Source organism: Penaeus chinensis, chromosome 27 (genome assembly GCF_019202785.1).
Source record: "Penaeus chinensis breed Huanghai No. 1 chromosome 27, ASM1920278v2, whole genome shotgun sequence".
NCBI lineage: Eukaryota > Metazoa > Arthropoda > Malacostraca > Decapoda > Penaeidae > Penaeus > Penaeus chinensis.
In genome coordinates this window covers 11,829,959-11,851,871 of record NC_061845.1, presented here as the reverse complement: position 1 = coordinate 11,851,871, position 21,913 = coordinate 11,829,959, and the positions used below count along the sequence as shown (strand labels likewise).

Below are 21,913 nucleotides of genomic sequence, written 5' to 3'. Positions count from 1 at the left end.
GTGATATTTTTCTATCCCACACTCAGCACATGTATAGATATAAGTTTATAGTTACATGCACCCCAGCATCTGCATCAAGATTCAGTGCATTTACAAATGTATTCCGGTCCCAATGTGATTCATTCCTGATCTCTCAACTTCATGCTAGTGCTTCTAAATTCCACATATTGTACACTTTGCAAAGGACCAGTGCTAAAAATGCAAGCGATTAAGATGCATATATTAGTAATCGACAACTGATGCTGGAAGCAACCACTGACATCTGCTATAATTAGTTAAAAATTAACACAAAGAGAGTTGTGTATAGAATATTCTTTCCAGTGACACCTATATAAAAAAATAATATAAACTGACTTTTCCTTATTTAATTTTTAGTCAATAAATCAAGAGGCAATTAAGGAAAATATATAAAGAATCACTTTCTTTCTTGCTTTTAATAAACAATATTATAAATCTTCAGGAAAATGTGTTCACACTCAACTGCACATTTTTTCCAAATCTTGATCTATACAATTTTTTATTCAACAGTAAAGTATCATCAATGGGATACATAATCTTAATTAAAAAAGAAAACAAAAGCATTTCAATGAGTGCTGGACAGAACTAAAGAATTCTCAAATATAAATGATCTTTATAGTAAAAATATAAGAATGAATAAGCATTTATAAGATATAATAATAAAACATCCTCAGAACATCAATATCCAAACACAATTATCTGTATGATATTCTGAATACTCAACATTCTTTTTTGCTGTAATTCTGAAAGACTGCCAACACTTAGCAATAATACATGATCTGTACAGGGTATTATCTATTCACAATGGAAATTCTCTGACTGCCACACCTTTCACATCATTCCTCCTGACTTGGAAAGCAGCTGTGCAAATCGGTTTGTGATAAAGAGAGAGGTGTCAATAAATCGCTCCACGCAGTTAGAGATGCAGGTTTCTGTGCGTGAATCGAGTTTGCTGCCTGGGGAGCCTACGCACGTTTCCCAGCAGATGTCGTTCATCTTGTGTATCTGTGAAGGAAGAGTTAGATCTGAGATAATTTGTTTTTGTTACATTGTTTGTGATACATGGGGCCTTGCTTCGAAATAACATTGTCTAAACCTTAAAATCTCATACAGCTTCTAAAATATTCCTAAGTTTAAATCTTCAGTAATGCACTTTAGGGAAAATGTCTACAACTTGCTCAAGGTCCACTGCCACATCATAATGAGTTTGTTACAGAGCTAGGGATGACAGTCCATCTTGTTTCATGCTGACATATATAAAAATGTTCAGCCTTCTGCATACTGGCTGAACCAAGGGATATATAACCAGGTAGCTCCACTTCCATTCAGTCTGTTCAACCCAAAAATGAAAATGACCTTTTCCCAAGAGCATTCTGACAGCAGTTAATGGTAAGGAACTCTTTGTTACCATAAATAAAATAGAGGATCATTTGTTTTGTTTCTGGTAACTATAACAATAGTGAGTAAATTATACATATAATTATGTATCTAACTATATCTGATATCTCACAGTGCATTCTCACTGGCAAAATGTGATTACATAATTAGCTCCACCCCTTTAATTGACTTTAATTGCCAATTTGTGCAATATCTTGTGGTATTTTTTCAGTGCATTTCTTAAAGATGATTCTGTAATAACAATGGTAGAAAAATAAATGAAAACAATACCAAGAAAAAAAGAAATTAAAAAATAATCATTATAATATTTGCAATGAATAACGGGTAAAGAAGCATGGCTTAGCTCGGAAGTTGCCAACTAGGATTTTCATTAAGACATTGTGGAGCTACCTGTTTCAACCTACCTTGGGCTGAACAGTCATATTCACATGATTTAAAGGCAAATTTTAGAAGCTTGGATATAAAGTGAAGAAAAATCTATAGGCACAATGCTCCAATATATAATAGCCATCAAGTTGACAAGTAATCACACTGGTAGTTAAAAAGATTCTGTTTCATATCACATCAAATGAACTCCATACACACAAAGTTACATAAATTCAGTTTATTTTCTGTTTGCTTTGTTTATTTAATTTAGTTATCAAGTCACATGCAACTTTTTATGTTGGCATGTATTAGAATTTTAACTAGTAACTCCAGGTGCCAAGATATACATGTCATTTTATTAGTGGTCATGTCTCTGGGTGGCATGGATGTCATGCCATGATTTAAATAGCCTTGTTTGCAAGTGACAAGACATCCATGCCATGCAAAGAGATGCAAAGGCTGTATTTCCTTTGCTCGAATTGTATTTATAGCATTAGCAGATATTGATCATGATTATAGACAAGCACACCTTCTCCAGGGCAGCTCAATACACCAGCAGAAGAGAACAGAGACAGGAGCACAATATTTTCTACAGCCATGAGTGCCGAAAATGACACCGACTATTTGTTCAAAGTGTGGAGTTCCTCTTTGTCTATACAATTATTTTGAGAGCTATCAAACTCTGAACCAATACCAGTCCCAGTCATCTCCCTCTTGTGTAGGTTTTGTAAATATGAAAACAAAAAATTCTGAAATAGAAAAATCACAGAGCTTCTACCAAAATCTTTTTGTTCTCCAATAAAATAACTTGCTCTACAAAGAGTGTATACTCTATAAAGGGAGTCTCCATAACAAAGTATTCTATTATAACCTTGAAAAAGTTAACCCTGTGCCTCCAGGTGAATTGCATTCTTATAAAATATGAAATTTTATGCAGCTACATACAAGGGTGCTACTCCCATGGCTTCAATACTTCCCTATTGTATGTCATACTTCAAGACATTCACTATGGCAGAGTACTACATGATAATGTGAGCAGACAAGGGGACTGATCATGTAAACTAAAGTGATGGTTCCTTAAAGGTTCACAGCAATAGTGAGAGAGTGCAAAGTTTTGGTGCATGACATCTTTCAACAAAGAGATATTTCATTTTGTGTCACTCCAAAACATAATTTTAATATTTTTGCACTATCTGAGATGCATGATATTCATTTCAGTTGCTAATTCAAACCTATATTAGTCTGATTATGCAAAAGTCCATTTCAATAAACTAGGTATGTTAAACCCTGAGTAAAAGACTGAATGTAGTTCTACTGAGGGATAAAAACGGGATTCTCCTATCTTTTCACAAATGTTATTCTTACAAAATAAGGAGACTGCATGCTGCCATACGCAAGGGTGTTACTCCCATGGCTTCAATACTTCCCTTTTGTGTGTTATACTTCAAGATATTCATTCAGAGTACCATAAGTATGACATACAATAGGGAAGTATTGATGTGATGTGAATAATTGACACAAGGAGACTTAACACATAAACTAGTGATGGTTACTTAAAGGTTCACAGCAATAGCAAAAGAATGCAATGTTTTGGTGCATTCATGGCATCTTCCAGGGAAGCATGCAAATAATCTATTTGCTAAATATTGCCTCTTTCATACAATACAACAACCAATCAAAGATTCCATCCATTATCCCTCAGGCAGTGCCCCATGACATGTCAGACATATGAATGTGAGGGTATCTTATAAAGAACAGCATAAAATGATGTGCATGCATCATAGTAACACGATGTGAATGACCCGTCCCCCAGAGCCATGCCCAAGTCAGCCAAGACTTGAATGACTTGTCACCTGGAACCATGACCCAGTCAAACATGACATGAACCCCATGTCATCCGGAGACTAAAAGTTCATGCTGACCTCACAAAACAGTGAGCATTAACTAAACAAAAATGTAACACTGCATTCCCTTAGCCTCTGTATTTATTAATTTTCAGTTGTTATCCAAGACGGCACATTTGTATGGAAAAAACAAACAGGGCAGTGAAATAACAAAAATTTTCCCAATCATTACAGCAGATTCTTTCAGCAACCATTGAAGATAGGAAATGTGAAATGAGAAGAAAAATATTCATTACTACTACAATTGTACATGATCAAATCTATAGCTGTTTAGGTCAAAAGTTTTTGTTACATATTATTCATCTTAATTTACAATGGGTAATGCTGTCTTTTCAGGCATGGCAGTGTAGAGAACACTGTATTTGACTTATGAAGATTTAAGAAAAAATACATTCAATCTACAGTTTAAAAATAAATACTGAAAATCTGAAAACTACAAGAAGGTATTACTTGAACTCAATATAAAACCACAGACTACTAAGCTAACATTCCTCCACTTAACATTAAGTCAGACTCCTCTGCTTTGCATGGTTCATTACGTGCATCAGTATTCAGCATAAACTCTCATATGTCTATCAAAATTTAATATGAAATCATATTTCAACTGTTTCAATACATGCAAATTATGTTTTCAACCAATGAAAGCACTCAGTTAGTCTAATTAGCCATTCCATTATTTTGTTTAGTTCAACACATCACTGCATATGTTTAAGCTCCACATTCATATAAAAAAAATAAAAATAAATGCCATCTCTATCATATGTGCCTGAGAAGAAACTGTTCCAGTTCTCACAAAAAAAAAAAATCTCATGAATATATACAAAATAAAGCAGTAAGTATAAGTTAAAAGTTAAAAACATAAATACATTTAATGAAAGCATCAATAACAATACCAATCTCAAGAGATACTAACCATAGTCTGCATTTGAGCCCTCTGTTGTTCCAGCATAAGGAAGCTTTGGAGTTCTGCATCACCAGAACTGCTACCACTACCAGGGCCACTGTCCAGCCCTGAAAGACAAAGACAATCTTAACATTCTAGCAAATTGCCAGATTTATGAAGTTAAAATAAGGATTATAGTTTTAATTATTAACCTATACTGATTTTTCTTTCACTGATATTCAGACATCAAGGAAAAGAGACAATTTCAAACTTCATGCCATAGTCTCCAAATTAACAATTAAAAGTAAATTCAAAAGTAAATAAAAAATAATAAACAATAAATACCTCTACCCTTTGACATAAAAGAGTACAAGTATATAGAGCCTTAAAAGGATAAGCAATTTCTGAAAACCTGTCAAAAATGAAACCGAATATCCATCTCTCATTGTTCCAATCTTTGGTCTAGAAAATACAACTAATAGATGACAATATACATTTACAATGTTACCCAAAACATCCTGATACAAAAATATGATGTAGTATCAACATATACCTACTGGCGACTCTGCTTAGATAAATGGATTGTGTAATTAATCAGTAAATATAGCAATGACATGTGTTTGCCCTTAACCCAATTCATCTTTTTGGTTCCAATTCGTATCTGTCATCACAGGAGCATTTTGTCACCTAGACCTGTTATCTAACACTCATTTATCAAATAGTGATAACAATAAGGTGGGACGAATCAAATAACGACCTCAACCTATTCTACATGTCGTCACCTCCTAAATACTTTCAGTACCTAGAGAGTCTAACTGAACACTAGAGCAGTAAACCTGAGATCACTGGGCCTATGAGCTCAAACTCATTTTAATCAAAAAGTATTTTTAAGAGCCTAGACAAATATATCACCTTTACAAACATATAACCAATCAAAGTATTATGTGTAAAACAAATTACAAAATGGTGAAATAAAGAACAGAGAAAGCAGGAACTTCTACCAACTACCATGTAATGTTCAAGTTTTGCATATTTTCAAAACAAATTAATGACATAACCTGTATGATTATTGTATATTTATCTTTGATTTTTTCTTCTTTTTTTTCTTAACTATATCACAGGTGGACCTTCTTAGATGTTTATAACACCTTATCCATAGTCAGACTTGATACTTTGTTTTGCTTTTTGGTGTTGAATGATTGGAGAATCTTACCATGGGAGGGAGGGAGGGAGGGAGGGAGGGAGGGAGGGAGGGAGGGAGGGAGAGGGAGAGGGAGAGGGAGAGGGAGAGGGAGAGGGAGAGGGAGAGGGAGAGGGAGAGGGAGAGGGAGAGGGAGAGGGAGAGGGAGAGGGAGAGAGAGAGAGAGAGAGAGAGAGAGAGAGGGAGAGGGAGAGGGAGAGGGAGAGGGAGAGGGAGAGGGAGAGGGAGGGAGGGAGAGGAGAGGGAGGGGGAGAGGAGAGGGAGGGAGAGGGAGGAGAGGGAGGGAGGGAGAGGAGAGGGAGGGAGGGAGAGAGAGGGAGGGAGGGAGAGAGAGGGAGGGGGAGAGAGAGGGAGGGGGAGAGAGAGAGGAGAGGGAGAGAGAGAGAGAGAGGAGAGAGAGAGAGAGAGAGAGAGAGAGGAGAGAGAGAGGAGAGAGAGAGAGAGAGAGAGAGAGAGAGAGAGAGAGAGCAGAGAGAGAGAGTCAGAGAGAGAGAGAGAGAGAGAGAGAGAGAGAGAGAGAGAGAGAGAGAGAGAGAGAGAGAGAGAGAGAGAGAGAGAGAGAGAGAGAGAGAGAGAGAGAGAGAGAGAGCAACACACAGAGAAAGGGAAAGGAAGAGAGAAAGAGAGGATGAAAGAGTGAGAAAAAGAGAAGATCAGACAGACAGACACACAAAGACACAAAGAGTGACCTAACCATAACCAAGAGTGGCAGACATACCGACGCCAACCATCACGACCCCAAAACAAAACTAAAACTCACCGAGCCCCGACGACGCCGACGACCCGAAGGAAGAATCGCCGAAGGACGAGGCACCGGTATCAAAACCCGACGAAGAAGAGAAATCCGGCGTGGAAGTAGAGAACGAATCAAACCCCGAGCTGGAGGTGTCTGTCTTGGGCTCGCTGTCGCCGAAAAACCAACCCATGCTGGAGAAATAAACGACCGAAAAGGGTTGAGTTCTCTGGGGGTACGAAGGTGTTGCGTGAGATCGTGTTTACCTCCGGGAGCAGACGATGCGGGTCACGTGACTTCAAGGGAGCGTTTGTTTGTGATTTTATTTTGTTGAAAAATGTTGAAGTATCTCTTTGAAATATCGTGTCTTGCGTATCATTTAAAAATAAAATTGATATGATTTTTTCTTTTTCTTTTTCATATCATTGGTTCGGTTACATATACTATGAATTTAAAGGGCATATCAGTTATAGACTTTCTGATTTATTGTAATTTGCAATATTTTGATGGCCAGACGTGAACTGTTAAAAGGACTGTGCGGTAATACAAAGATAAAACAACACTTTGCCTATGTAGTTTCTGAAAAAAAAAATCTAGCTAAAAAATACTACGGCACATTATGTTCTATTATTAACTTGCCTAATATGATAACAATTAACCCTCGACCTAACGAGAATAACTGCATTAATTTGAAAGTAAACTCAAAAGTTATTCTTTTAACCCGTTGATTTGAATTCCTTTGCCTCCCCTGACCCTACCTCCCCCAAAAGATTATGGACAAGGAAACAGGAAATTCCCATTTGAATAATTTTACCTCTCATCTTAAAAAAAAAAAAAAATAGCTTACCGCCTTAGAGATACCTATATGAGTCGTCCAATATAGAATTATCTTCCACGGGCAATGAAATATATAAATATAATAAAATAAATATAACTATCTGAGAAAAAATATATTTAGGTCCATAAAACGGACTTTACTTAGTGTAAAGAAAAGAAATGCCATTCTCAATTCTAAATTGTGCAAAACCTATGCTTTAAGAAATATTCTTTAATTATTAAGAAATTGGATATGATAAAGAATTATTAAAGAGTGGAAAAGTTGCGCAACGTGATTTTCATCTGCCCCTGACGCCACCTGGACGGCGGTCGAGGGAACTACAAGCGCGAGGTAAACAATTTTGAACCAAATTTGCGATATTTTCAAGCCATGTGTCGCGACTCCTGACGGTGTGTGCTTTACGTTCATTCCGCGGTTGCCGGAGGAACCAGAGAAGGAGAGAAGAGCAAAATACCTCGGTTTTATAGCGCATTTCCTGTGATTTCCGGCCCGAAATACACTGTCCCTTCAAACCCACTGTTAGAGGAACTGCTTGTTGATTTTTTCACTGTTGTTTTTTCGCCTCTTCTCCTGCCCGGAAGGTGTACGTGAGTGGGTGTTTCTCCCTCTGCGTGTGTTTAAAGGCCCGGTGTGCACCTCTCCTTCAGGCTGTGGAGTGGTGTGGATCCCTTGGGCCTTTTAAACACGCCTTCCCAGACATGTTCCGATCAGCATGTGATTTCTTGGGGGTAGATAACAACAGTGATGGAGACTCTTCCAAGGAGAACTCACCCAGTGCCCTCGTCAATGGGCAGTATTCTCCGTCGTCGTCGTCCTCTGCAGCTGTGGTTGGCAGTGGGGGGTCTCCTTGGGGTCGCACACTAACCCCCCGTCCAGCCTCTACTCAGGGCTCTGTTCTACCCCAGAGGTTGTCGATGGGCAATGGTGTGGCGGCCTCTCCTGTGTCCTCGTCAACCAAGCAGAATGTGCCATGGAATGATTTGAGGTAAGTGCAGTTTTCAAATTACTTTATTTAGCATCGGCATCTTTTTTTTTTTTATTGTGAGTGGGTGTGGAAAGGATATAGTTTGTTATACACAGCTGTGTAGTATAGAGTAAACTTTGCTTATGATGAAAAGAATGGCTGAAAATAAAGACGCCTTTTATCTTTGGTGTAGCTTTTGCAAATTGTTAACAAGAAAGTTGTACAACATGAAATACTTTGGTATAGATTTATAGGTGTATGTATCTTCACTGACTAAGGAAATAATCTATGCAAGCAAATAATAACACCAGAAAAGAAGAAAATAGATCTCAACAAATTTAGCACAGAGAAAGGGTAATTTCCTGGAATAGCGCTGCAAAACCAATCATGATCATTTTAACCCCTTCACGACAGGTCACGTCTCCAGACGTCATAAGAAACAGCTCGAAATGTGGCATGCGGCTGTGCCAAAGCACTACGAGGCAGTGATTCGGCTTGATGTACCGAATTCCCGCACTCAAAGTCGACGCGTTGCTATTGATCGCCAGAGCATAAAGTGTTTTTTTTTTTTTTAGTTTTCTTCACCTGTCACCAAGGGGTTAACATTGCTGGATTCTTCTTACCCTTTAGTACACAGATATGTAGGAATTATGCAATACATTGTCTTATGCAGGGAGCTGTGTCCCCTGTGATCCTCCTGGGCTTATGCCACTCCCTTCATACCCACCCAGGAAATTCTCCATGGCAGGGTAGAGCATATGATTAACCCTTTGGTGACGGATGAAGAAAATTAAGAAAAAACTCTGCGCTCTGGTGATCAATTGCAATGCGCCGACTTTGAGCGCGGGAGTTTGGTGCATCAAGCCAAATCACTGGCTCGTAGCGCTTTGTTGCTCCGCATGGCACTGATCGAGCGGTTTCTTTTGACGCCTCACGGCGTGATCTATCAGGAACGCCTGGCATAGAGTCTGTCCGACACTGTCATGCCATCAATACGTGGAGGATTCTTTGATTTCCTGGGTCGGATTGGGGGAAAGCAGCCCCCTGCACTATACAATATAGTGACTTTCTGCGTATATTATTTGATTCAAAATTTACGCAGTTTCCCCAGTACCTTTCAGGTCCTTCCCTGTGGTTGGAGTTTGGAGGGGGTTTCATGGTATAATTTTGATATATTAAGATAGTAGAGAGTGAGAAGAATCCATCAATACCAAGATCACTGCAATTGGTTATGTGACACTATTCCAGAAAATTACCAGCTCCTTGGTTAGAAAGCTTTTTGGTTCTTAAAACACTGTTTGTGGATCCTAGGAGTGGTTGGAGTAATAGGGCCTGTCTCAGAGGTGTACAGTTATTTAATGAACAATTGCTAAGACTTTCATATTTGTCATTTGCAATATAGAACCACAAGAGAGTCATGCATATAATATTGTGAATAACTGAAACAAAGACCAATAATTAGGAAGCATCAAAGAACTTAGCTGTGCAGTAAACTAATATAAATTCTCTTGGCGCTTATAGTTTGTGACCTCATAGCCAATCATTGTCAGTCTCTTAGATATGCACTATACTGAAATAAATGTTTATTTAGATTTATTTCTAATTATCTAGACATACAAATGAATAAGACAAATGATACACTAAGAGATAACTCATACATATATAATATTGTCTGTGGAGGGGGAAAGATCTTTGGTTTAGCAGGAAGAAAAATGAAATATGAAATACAGCACCCAAATTACTACCTCGCACTCACTGTTTCCTTTTTTATCAGATGGCTAGTGTAAGCTTCACAACATGGTAAAACAGTACAAATAATTACCGTAAATTGGCTCTATTGAATGAAAAGAGCAAAGAAAACTGTGACAGTTCATGTGCTGCTTGTTTCCTCTGAAATAAAACCTGTATATATTATGAAATGACTGACAAATGTTTGTCCAGGGACCAAGCTAGTAAATCTATTCCCATCAGCAACAGAAATGAAACCAGTGACACACATTAAAATTAAACAGCATCTGAAGTCCAGCAATAATTCCGTTGCTTATATTTCTCTAGACCAGTGGTTCTCATTCTGTGTGTAATGATTATATATTCACTAAGGAAAATGTGGTAAGTTAGCCAAAGTTAATCCAACCACATATTTACTATGCCATTGGCACCCAGTGTCTGGCAATGGCCAGACACTGGGTGCAGGAGTCCATCAAGCTGAGCATCCCTCTCCATGCACTCTGGTGCATCGCCATGTGTACAGGCATACAGCCACCCCTCCCCATGTGTCTGCCACTGCTCCTACAGTGGGTTTTGGCAAAGAAACAAAATTATATTAAAGAATAAGAGAGGATGAAAGAAAAAAAAACATTAATAAGTAGCATAGCATTGCAGATCTCTAGCATGGGTGGCAGAATTAACCCAATACTGCAAGGGAAAATTAATAAAAAATGGGAAAAATGCTGTACTCATTTTTTATATTTTTGGTGAAATGTCTCTGCACATGAATGGCTCTGCTAGTGCTTAGCCACAAAGGAGTCAATCAGTAGACCTTGGGACCTTACCTGATTTCACCTTTCCTAGAATTGGTAGGAATTTTTTTTTTTTTACTAGTCCTGTGAATATCAGTGGGGTTATTTTTATTATAAACATTATAATTACTATAATGTTATAAACATTAGTAACAGCAAAATAAGACAACGTAAAATATTTTCGTAAATCACAGGAAAAGGTATACAGGCAAGACAGGCAGTACTCATAATTGGCTCATTGGTGACTTAGTACAAGTGTAGCCATGTATGTGTTTTTGAATATTACTCCAAAAACCTGCCTCAGATTACTATATATATATGATATATATCTGAATGATAAATAGCAACTAATACCTAAAAATTTACCCAGTGTCCAACCTGGAGGAATGCGGAGAAAAATAGAATTGCTCCTTTTCTTAAAAGCTAGCTGTGTGTTTAACCACTTCCTATTCAAGTATACTTATGTGCTCATTCTAGCATTTCTATTTATATATATATATATATATATATATATATATATATATATATATATATATATTCTCTCTCTCTCTCTCTCTCTCTTAAAATAAAATCAAACAAAAACAAGAGACAATGGGAAGGTTTGAAAAAAACTCCACATTCAGGCAAATATGTATGAGGTGTTCCTAATAAGTCTTACCTTTTAACATTGATAGAATATAGTTATTTAACAAAGTTTGAGACCATTGATTCTTTTGTGGATGGGCTAATACAAGAAATTTTACAAGTAAATAAGAATGTTTTATACTATATGATTATAGCCACTTATGTCATATACATTCACTACCTTTAAAAATATTTTCTCATGGCAAGAAAAAATATTTATTCACATACCGCACCATCCTTACATATGAGTTCACCTGTACTGATATGCCTTTCAATCCTCCCTCGAAAAGATTCCTGTAACAATAGACACTTAGAATACCCTACTACCCATTTTCCATTTCCTAAGGTACTCTTTATTCAATCTCTCAGTGGGCTAGGGTGCTAGAGTAATGACATATGCAGCATTTGATGGTCTCTGTTGTTACAAGGGATTAAGACCCAACTAGTGTTAGCACACTGGATGGTAATTTATAGATGTAGGTCGAGGCTATGCATCATTCAACTTGTATCTGCCTTATGTATTACCCTTTTATTCATTACCCTGTTCTCTATTTCTTCACTGACATTGTGTGGATGCATTGTTAAACAAGTTTTACTTTGATGTCAAGGTCCAAAAGTTTATACAAATAGATTTGCAAAAAACATAAGAAACTAATGAGAACCAAAAAAATAATAGAAACTATGATGTCAAATGTAATGAAAATGGAATAAGAACATATGCATATATAAATACAAAATCTGAAAGTTTGTGTGGACTGATATTGAGAACTTCAGTATGTGTGGGCAATACATGTCTAATTTCTAGCCACTGAAACAGGTTTGATGCTGCTGCACTCTCCTACTAGTTTACAGATAATGGCTGATGCAACCCAATACATTGTGTTCATGCTTGATAAAATAGAGATAGCTAATAAAATACATTGTGCTCATGCTTGATAAAATAGAGATAGCTAATAAAATAAGGGCTCAAGGGCACTGTTGGGTTAGAATTTTTTGTGCTTTTGATTAAATATATTAAAAGAAAAAGAAGCTAGAAAGGAGCAGACCACCCTTCAATCATATCGAACATGAAATGTTCAATATCATTCTGGTGCTGTATTTCATATCTCACATTTCTTCCGGCCAAACCCTAGATCTTTTCCCCCGCCTACATTCCCCCTTCACAGATAATACGATTAGGTATGACAGAGTTATCTCAATGTGTATTATTGTCTTATTTATTTGTGTGTCAAAATTCTTAGAAATACATCTAGAAAAAACATTTATTCCTTTATCAAGATAAACCTATATTGCTTTTTATGATAAAAAATTTATTTTGTAGTTTTTTCTTTGAATAAAAATGATAGTCTCCCCTGTTTTTATTTGTACAGGAGTTGATTTTTTTCAATTTTGTGCTCTACTGATACTCATATTTGAGATATAGTGAGGAAGTAGCCTATACATTTCTTATTGGTAGACTCGAGCTATTTAAATGTGTGCAACCAAAATTTGCATGACAGCTGAAGGTTTTGCAGTCTTTAGAGGTTAAACAGCGGAAGAGAAAAAAGATTGTATGAGATCCATAGAAATTGTAGGCTTTCTAAAAATAATTCATATAGTGTCTTGATAAAAGATATTTTGTTAGAATGCTACATTTTAGTTTCATTTTATTATTATATTAAGTATATTACAGAGCTATGGATTCAGAGTCAGTAAAAATGTCCCGACTCCTATTTCAACATAAATTGCAAAAATCCCACTTTCTAAACATATTGCACACTTTATTTCCAGCCCAGAGAATAAGAAATCATATCATTTTCATTTAGTCCTATATGCATTTTTAAGGCATAATGATTTTTTTTTTTTTCCGAGAATGCATTTTTAAGGCATAATGATTTTTTTTTTCCGAGAATGCATTTTTAAGGCATAATGATTTTTTTTTTTCCGAGAATGCACAAAAAAAAGCTACAATAGCATTGCAATAACCATTTGACTGAAACCTTTTAAGGACATGAGGTTAAAAGGTAACCTATAGTTATAAAATCCTTTTTTTTTTTTCTTTTTCTTTTTTTTTTATTATGATAATAATAAAAGGGATCAGAGCCAGAGTTAGGTGGTTTGAGTACCAACTCCACAGCCTTGAATATTATCCATGCCTTATTAAGCTTGTACTACCTTAACTTAAAACACAAATTGCTCATTTGTCCAAATGTATTCTTTTCCAGTTTTGCTGCAGAAGTTTTAAGTCCAGGTTTTGCAAGCAGAGTAGTTAGGGAAGCACAAGCACATAATGGAAGAAGTCCAGGAGAGAACCGCAGACAATATCCAACAGGTATGTGCCACTCTATGAAATTTTATATCTCCTTTAGCATAAATGTCTGATATGTTTATATTTGAATTAGTAAGGTTAATTGATGCATATGGAAAATTCTGGTTACCTTATATAATTAAAGATTCACTATATTTGTCAATATATGAAGTTGTAAACCATTTGTGAAAGTAACTCTTTATCCTATATTTTCACCAGCACAAGAAAGATATGTTCGAGCAGGTGTGCTGCCAAATGTACGCCTTGGAGGGCGCACAAAGGCAGTCCTCAGTCCAAGAAGACCACCTACCTCCCCACTCCTCCCTCTTGGCCGATCCACAGCCACTTTCACATCTTCCCTCTCGACTGATTTCTTGTCTTCAGCAACACCAAGGTTAGCCATTATGGTATTTGTGGTATTTTCTCATATACTTGAGATAGTTGAATGATCCTGTTTTATCTGGTTGAGACAATTAAATAATCCTTTTAAATTTTGGGGGGGCTATCTTCAGGATGCCCGACATCAGATCTGTAGCTTCAGTTCTTGAGTCACCGAATACACCAAACGAATGTGCCAGAGACCCAACGAGTGTTCAAGCAGTGGTAGCAGCTTTGCAGCAGGCACAGGCTGGGAAGGGTGTCAAGAGAGGAGCTTGTTATATTGTAAGTGATGTAGCCTAACTGTCACTGGTAATAGTGGACATTGGCTATGAACAGTAGTAGTTGGTTTGTCATTGTAGTGTGAATAGCACTTGTAATTTTGACCTTTTTTGTGAATTGACATCATTGTGTAAAGAAGGAAAAAAATCTATTCCAAGATGCTCTCATGATCCATACCCATGGTGTTCATCTACTTAGTTGCACATTTAGAAATCAAATAAGATTGTGATGTATGCAAAATAAATAATTTGTTAATTTCTCATTGTTCCTTTGTTTCAGGAACCAGAAGACCTAAGTAAAAGACAGAAATGTAATGGCAGTAGTATAGTCCCCACCACTTTACCCGTCAACTATTCAAGGTAATGTATTTGAAAGTGTCTTAAGAGTATTGGTTTATATCATTAATTTCCAAAAGTATTAAAAAGTCTTTTGTAGAATAGGGAAAGTCTATTTTCCTAATTACACCAGTAATTTCCATAGGAAATGAGACACGTATATGACTAATAGAAACTGGATAGCACATCTGTAACCCAGGTATTCACATGCATTTTCTCCCTCTCTTTCTTTCTCTTTCTCTTTCTCTCTTTCACACACACACACACACACACACACACACACACACACACACACACACCTCACACACACCTCACACACACCTCACACACACCTCACACACACACACTAATAGGACTAGTCTCATTAACTGTACAATTGATGTATTCCTTTTTTCAGAGATTACCTGGAGGAGACCCAGAATCGAGGTAGTAGTACTCCAAATGGTGGGGGTGAGAAACGTGCTCTGGACCTCAGTCCTGGGGCTCAGTCTAACACCCACCAGTTAAGCCCAGAGAACAAGAGGCGTTGTGTGCTTGATCCCATGATGGCTTCCTTCTCCTCATCAAAGCATATGGAGCTAAGAATGTCTCAGGTATGCTGATGTCTTTGTCACTCTACTATGAAATTATAGTATTAATTCAAAGTATGCAAATTTATCTGTTATTTTTTGGAATAAACAGATATAAAAACTCCTCATATGCTTGATTATGTCTTATTTCTTAATCCAGTCTATTTTAAAAATTTGATATGATAAACTAAATGCTTGTTTTAACCCAATCGGCACGGATGGTAAGAATACATGCTATGCCCACTGCAATATAAGTTTATTTGTTGTATTTATGCATAGATGGCTCTATAAGTGCTTAATCACCAAGGAGTCAGTTACTAGTCCTACCTATCTCACTGGTTTACCCTTTACCTTGACATTTGGAAAAGGTCTTTTATTATTTCATTGTCTTAAATGTTACCAAGATTTAAATAACAATTTAATAATCATAGCATCAATGATAATAATAACCTTATCAATATCAATTGTATTAAAAAGAAAAATACATTTTCGTACCAATTCAAAGAAAGGGAAAATCAGAATCAGTCACTAGGGCCTATTGATAGACTCCTTGCTGGCTGAGCACATGTGGAGCCATCTGTATGTAACAAAATTCACAAAAAAAACTGCAGGGGACAAATAAATTTGTGGTGGTTGGGTTAAGAGAATAAAAAAAACACGTTGAAGAAAAAGATAAAGATAGGTATTACATATAGTTATAGACTTAAGTAGATGTAGATATAGATATTTTTTTTTTTTTAATCAATAATGTGCATCTCAACTTACCTCAGGGTAGTGGAAGAGAGACCCCATTCTCCATGTATGATTCAAGACGGGACACAGATTCTGAAAGCAACCGCAGTGTGGATTCTGGACAGTCCAAAGCCTCTGAACAATCCCTACACCAGCAGGTAGTGATATTCTTTTGCCAGGAAGTTTTAGAACAGCTCCTTCATATAATGTTATATCTTTGTCAGGAGCAATGGTAATCAGTGTTATTGGAAAAGTTCTTATGATGACATTGAAAAAGTGCTAAACAAGTTGCTGGTTTGAATATTTAAAACATCATGAAGAGGGAAGAAGGAGAAAGCTTTGGTGGAATGTGGGATCTTTGGATCTAGGAGATGGATAGATTTTGTTGTTGCAAGAAGTAAGTTATTAACCCATATGGTTCGGATACTTCACTGCCATTCGGACAGGCTTTTAGGCCAGGTGACAAAATTCTATGCCTCCCTTTTGCAGTGTTACTTTATCTTTGTAACCGTTATTAACTTTTTAGCCATTTTCCATTCCATTTAGCCATTCTAGTCATTTGATTTGTTATATCCAGATAGTAATAGACTGTTTTCTTTGCATAGACTCCATAACATATCTCTAGGTAGTCCATAAGTCAGTACAATAATAATAACAAGTAATATTTTGTCATTTGACAATAAAAATAAATTGTAATATTCAATTTTCTGTAATAGAACCTGTACTGCTGGTCCTGAGCATGAAAATAGCATCTGCTCTGAAGCTGGTGCTCTTCCAGTCATGGCTCACGGACAGTACATTCCACACTAATTTATTGATGGAAATAATGCAGAAGCCCCTTCCTAAATGCCAAATGAATCTAAACACCCTTCGTGAGCTTTGTCCACTCCTGGCAAGTCATTCCCAACACCATAGCTTTCAGCCAAAATGCTCACAACAGTAACGTCATGTTACCCCGGCCCACAGCTATATTTTTCCATTGCACCATGTTCACACCACCCACCCCTCAAGCCAATTTTTTCATGACGTGTCATCCAGATTGTAGGGATTAACGTTTCTTTCCCTTCATGTATTCCAGACAAGTGAGGCCACCGGTGGAGACTCTTGCATGATCAGTCCAGGACCCTCAGAACGTGACCCATCTGACCGCTCAGGCTCACATACACCCCAAAGCACACGGGGAGAGAGCTGCAATGGAACAGGGGGGACAGCAAACACCTCCCGTACATCCACCCCTAGAAACCCTACTCCGCCAAGACCTACTCACGTCATATCTTTAGAAGCATACAAAGCAGAGAAGGCCAAGAGTCAGCAGAGACTCAAAAAGATGCTGGGTATGCTTTTCCATGTTGATGGTAAGTGATGTTGTCTTTTCCCTTTTTCTGTATCAGTAATTGAAAAGAATTTTTCTTTGTTTTTATGATATAAAAAGATATGTCATTCAGTTTGACCAGAAACCAACATTTAGCACTAGTAGGAGTATACCAGAAGAAGTCTGAAAAAATACAAAGTTCAATTATCATTATACTTTTCTCATTCACAGAAAATGAAGAGAGTCAGTCATCAAAGTCTGGAAGTGTACCTCAGCCAACACCATCCACATCATCTACACTAGCAGCAACATCTATAGACACTGTAGGAACTTCAACCACAGTAAGTTCTGTATTGAGGACCATTGCTCCAGACGAGGCATCACCAAGTGTGTCAAGTAGTACCACTACAACAGCTGAGACAGACAAGAATGAAGTGACCACAACTTTCACATTCTCTCTTAAACCACCATCTACCTCTGTAGTAAATAAAGAAACTGATACAGTAAAGACAACTGAATCAGCTGGGGATGAGGGTGGCAGTAATGTGTCTGTAACAGCAGTCTTGAAGCTTCCTCCCCCAGTCAGTAGTGATGTTACAAGCCTTAGCACACCAACTGTCTCCACATCTATCACTGCTGTTACTCAGTCAGCCGACACACCCACTGCTGTAACATCTTCATCTGTAATAGCCAAAAATCCTCTCTTAGCTGGTGCAACCTCAAGTGAGTCTGCATTTGCACCCCTGAAACCTGGTTCAGATTTGAGTCTGATAAGTGGCATAATGCCTCTGACAGCACCATCTAGCACAGCTAGTGAACAAACCAATCAAGGAACGTTTAGTTTAGGGAGTACCTTATCAAAGACAGCATCTCAGGTCAGTTCCGGTACAGCTGTGTCTTCAGCCTTCAGTTTTGTTGTTCCTGGTTCTAACAGATCATCCTCGATTACTTCTGCAGTTAGGCCAGCAAGTGCAACAGATGGTAAAAATGTAGAAAACCAGCAGGAAAAAACAAAGGTTCCTGGTGCTTTTACTTTTGGCAGTCAAGCTGCTCCTGCAAATACAAGCACTAGTAGTCAAGGAGTATTTGCTGCTACTGATCCAAAAACATCACAGGGATCATCTGCAGTGCCTCCTGCAAGCTCATCTTCTCCATTTACCTTTGGTGCTGGAAGTGATGCAGTATCTGGTCAGAGTTCTACATTCACTTTTGGTCCCAAAACTACTCAGACTGAGGCTTCCACACCAAGCCTTGGGTTCTCTTTTGGATCTCAAGACTCCAAAGCACCAGCAACTTCAACTCTGACTTCAGGAGCTCAGACAACTTCCGCAGCCTCAGGTTTCAGTTTTGGAACATCGTCTGGTCCTACTGTTGCTGCAACTTCTGCTCCTGCTCCTGCTGCTGCTCCTGCTGCTGCTCCTGCTCCTGCTCCTGCTCCAGGAAGTTCATCTGTGTCTGCTACCTTTACTTTCAGTCAGGGATCTGCTGCCCAGACATCTGCACCTAGCACAAGTTTCAACTTTGGATCAAGTATAGCACCACCAGCAACGGTCACAGCTGCTGCAACAGGTTCTCCTTTCCAGTTTGGAGCTCCAGATCCTAAACCAACAACCGCAGCAACAAGTATACCTTCATTTACCCCAAGTACACAGAGTACTTCATCTTCAAGCTCCTTATTTAGCTTTGGAGCAGCAGCAAAGGCTACACCTGCTGCCACATCATCTAGTTCTCCATTCAGTTTTGGAACAGTGAAGGCAAGCAATCCTCCCTCTTTTGGTGCCAGTGTTGATACAGCTAAACAAGCTACACCAAGTGGAGCATTCACTTTTGGTTCTGCTCCAGCTGCTACTACCACAGCTACATCATCCCCTGGTTTCAACTTTGGATCTTCTGCAGGAGCTACAGCTGCACCTACATCAACACCAGCACCAGCACCAGCACCAGCACCAGCACCAGCAACCTTCAACTTTGGATCTCCAGCAGTATCACAGACTAACTCTGCTTTTCAGTTTGGATCTACGGATAAGCCTGCTCAAGTTGCCACAACATCAAGCAGTCCATTTTCATTTGGTAGTACTGCCAGTAAACCTCCTAGTTTCGGTGCACCAACAAGCCAGACACAGTCACCGTTTAGCTTTGGTTCAAATGCTGCTACTGGCCAAGCTTCAGTCCCATCCTCAGCTGCAGCCCCAGCTCCATCCTTTGGTTCTACTACAGGACAGGGCTTTGGTGCTCTGCCAACAAATACTCAAGGTTTTGGAGCACCAACAACAAATCCACCAGCCTTTGGCTCAACTACAAGTACAGCAGCATTTGGTACACCAAAAACCACCCCATCATTTGGTGTACCAACAACAGCACCCCCAGCATATGGTGCAACAAGCAGTCAAACAAGCACTCCCTCATTTGGAACTGTAACGAGTCCTCCGTCATTTGGGGCACCTGCAACAAGCACCCCAGCTTTTGGCTCTACCACAAGTACTCCAGCCTTTGGGTCAACTGCCAATCCTCCTGCATTTGGAGCACCAGCAACAACTGCCCCAACCTTTGGAGCACCAGCAACAACTGCCCCAACCTTTGGAGCACCAGCAACAACTGCCCCAACCTTTGGAGCACCAGCAACAACTGCCCCAGCCTTTGGAGCACCAGCACCCAGCTTCGGTAGCACAGCCACAAGTGCAACATCTCTATTTGGTTCATCTGCAGGCTTTGGCTTTGGAGGAGCTCAAGGGGGCAGCAAGGCGAGTACCCCAGCAAACCCCTTTGAAGCAGCACAGGGAGCAACTTCGCCTTTTGGAAGCACAAATAGCCCAGCACCAGCAGCAGCTCCGGCTGCCACTCCAGCTCCAAGCTTTGCCTTCCAGGCTTCACAAACTCCTTCCTTTAACTCCCCAGCCTTTGGGAGTAGTTCTACACCAAATGCCAAAAGCACACCATTCCAGTTTGGTCAAACAGCAGCTAGTCCCCCATCGTTTGGTGCCACACCTGCAGCAGGAGGGACAGCTTCTCCAGGAGGGCCAGTGTTCCAGTTTGGCAGTGCCAACCCACCTTCATTCAATGCAGGTAATTGCCTTGCTATTTTAAGCCTCTTCAGTAAAGATTTAATAGGGTTAATTAGAATTCATTCCTTCTTTTCCTCTTACACCAAAATTTTATCTCATGTCTAATATTGCTTCTAATTTGTATCAAATAGGGAACTTGAACAATTTGGCATTGGCATTCTAGTAAATAGAAGTTTTGATTTTATTTAAGAGTTGTGAAGTGATATCAGACATTTGTTTGCTCTTTGCATTAAGAGAGATACTTGTATTTTTTTTATTTTTGTTTATCTTTTTTGTTTGTTTTGGTAGACATGCATAAGATAAAGTTTGGAAGTAGAGATATTGTTTCCTCTACAATTCTGGAGCAACCAAGAGAAGCAAAATGTTTGCTTAGAATTATTGCACTGTGCAATTTGTTTATGGATATCTTTAAAGGAGATCAGATCTGAAATTTCCTCTAAAAGTAAGCAGGCATTATTTAAGATGCACTTATTGCATCAATTCAGTCATTTTCTCTTCTTTTGCTGATGTTGGAAGTAAAGGTGCCATTATTCAGTGCCAAACATTTTGCAAGGAGTGCTCGGTTGCCCTGTTCTCCTCACCCAAAGCTACCTGCTACACTTCAAAGTGGCTTGGGACTGTAAAGGGGCTTAGTTGTCAGGTAATATTCATATCCGCAGGGGCGTTTAATTTTGGTGGACCGTCTATGCCAGGGGATACTCAAAACATTTTCAGTGTGGGTAAGTAACATATGAGAGTCACAGGTGCTGGTACTGAAGAAAAAATATATATATATTAATTTATAAAAAGCAGAAGGATTTTTCTTCCCCCCCCCCCTCCAGAATAGTTGAGCTTGCTTGGCCCATGCCTATTTATATTTTGTTTATTTATTTTTATTTTTATTTATTTTTTTCTTCATTTATTTTTGTTTATTTATTTTATTATTGTTATTATTATTATTTTCAAAGCTAAGTAACCTTTGCAACTTACAGCATACTTATGAACACCAAAGGGGATACTGTTGTAGGTCTTTTATGCCTTTAAGCTCACAGGTTTTTTCTTCCATTCTTTTTGTATTATTGTTGCTTTTCATTACAGTTGGGTTAGATCTTTCAGTTCATTACCAGGCTCTTGTATGTTAATTGAGAGTCTACACACATGCACACACGTGCACACACACACACACACACACACACACACACACACACACACACACACACACACACACACACACACACACACACACACACACACACACATACACACACACACACACACACACACACACACACACACACACACACACACACACACACACACACACACACACACACATATGAACACACACACACATATGAACACACACACATGAACACACACAAAGACACACACACAAACTCATGAAGACACACACACACACACACAAACTCATGAAGACACACACACACACACACAAACTCATGAAGACACACACACAAACTCATGAAGACACACACACACAAACTCATGAAGACACACACACACACACA

At 38.5% G+C, this 21,913-nt stretch overlaps 2 protein-coding genes across 3 annotated transcripts in view; one reads left to right on the top strand and one right to left on the bottom strand.

Moving 5' to 3' along the window:
* Positions 1-419: 419 nt before the first annotated feature.
* Positions 420-6,802, bottom strand: LOC125039785 (mitochondrial import inner membrane translocase subunit Tim8-like). The gene is made up of 3 exons (XM_047634052.1): positions 6,531-6,802; positions 4,600-4,697; positions 420-1,023 (listed from the first exon to the last, which is right to left on the bottom strand). The coding sequence occupies exons 1-3, from the start codon at positions 6,694-6,696 to the stop codon at positions 850-852; spliced, it is 438 nt and encodes a 145-aa protein (XP_047490008.1). The 5' UTR covers positions 6,697-6,802; the 3' UTR covers positions 420-849.
* Positions 6,803-7,652: 850 nt separating this feature from the next.
* LOC125039561 (nuclear pore complex protein DDB_G0274915-like) overlaps positions 7,653-21,913 on the top strand; it is a 19,978-nt gene continuing 5,717 nt past the window's right edge. The window contains exons 1-10 of one of the 2 annotated variants that reach the window (XM_047633635.1): positions 7,653-8,326; positions 13,653-13,759; positions 13,955-14,129; positions 14,248-14,398; positions 14,675-14,754; positions 15,128-15,323; positions 16,070-16,189; positions 17,110-17,386; positions 17,575-20,406; positions 21,065-21,124. In XM_047633635.1, the coding sequence (XP_047489591.1) occupies positions 8,040-8,326; positions 13,653-13,759; positions 13,955-14,129; positions 14,248-14,398; positions 14,675-14,754; positions 15,128-15,323; positions 16,070-16,189; positions 17,110-17,386; positions 17,575-20,406; positions 21,065-21,124 (4,285 nt within the window). In that variant the 5' untranslated portion in view covers positions 7,653-8,039. The remainder of the gene's footprint in view (positions 8,327-13,652; positions 13,760-13,954; positions 14,130-14,247; positions 14,399-14,674; positions 14,755-15,127; positions 15,324-16,069; positions 16,190-17,109; positions 17,387-17,574; positions 20,407-21,064; positions 21,125-21,913) is intronic. The other variant, XM_047633636.1, reaches the window with a different exon arrangement.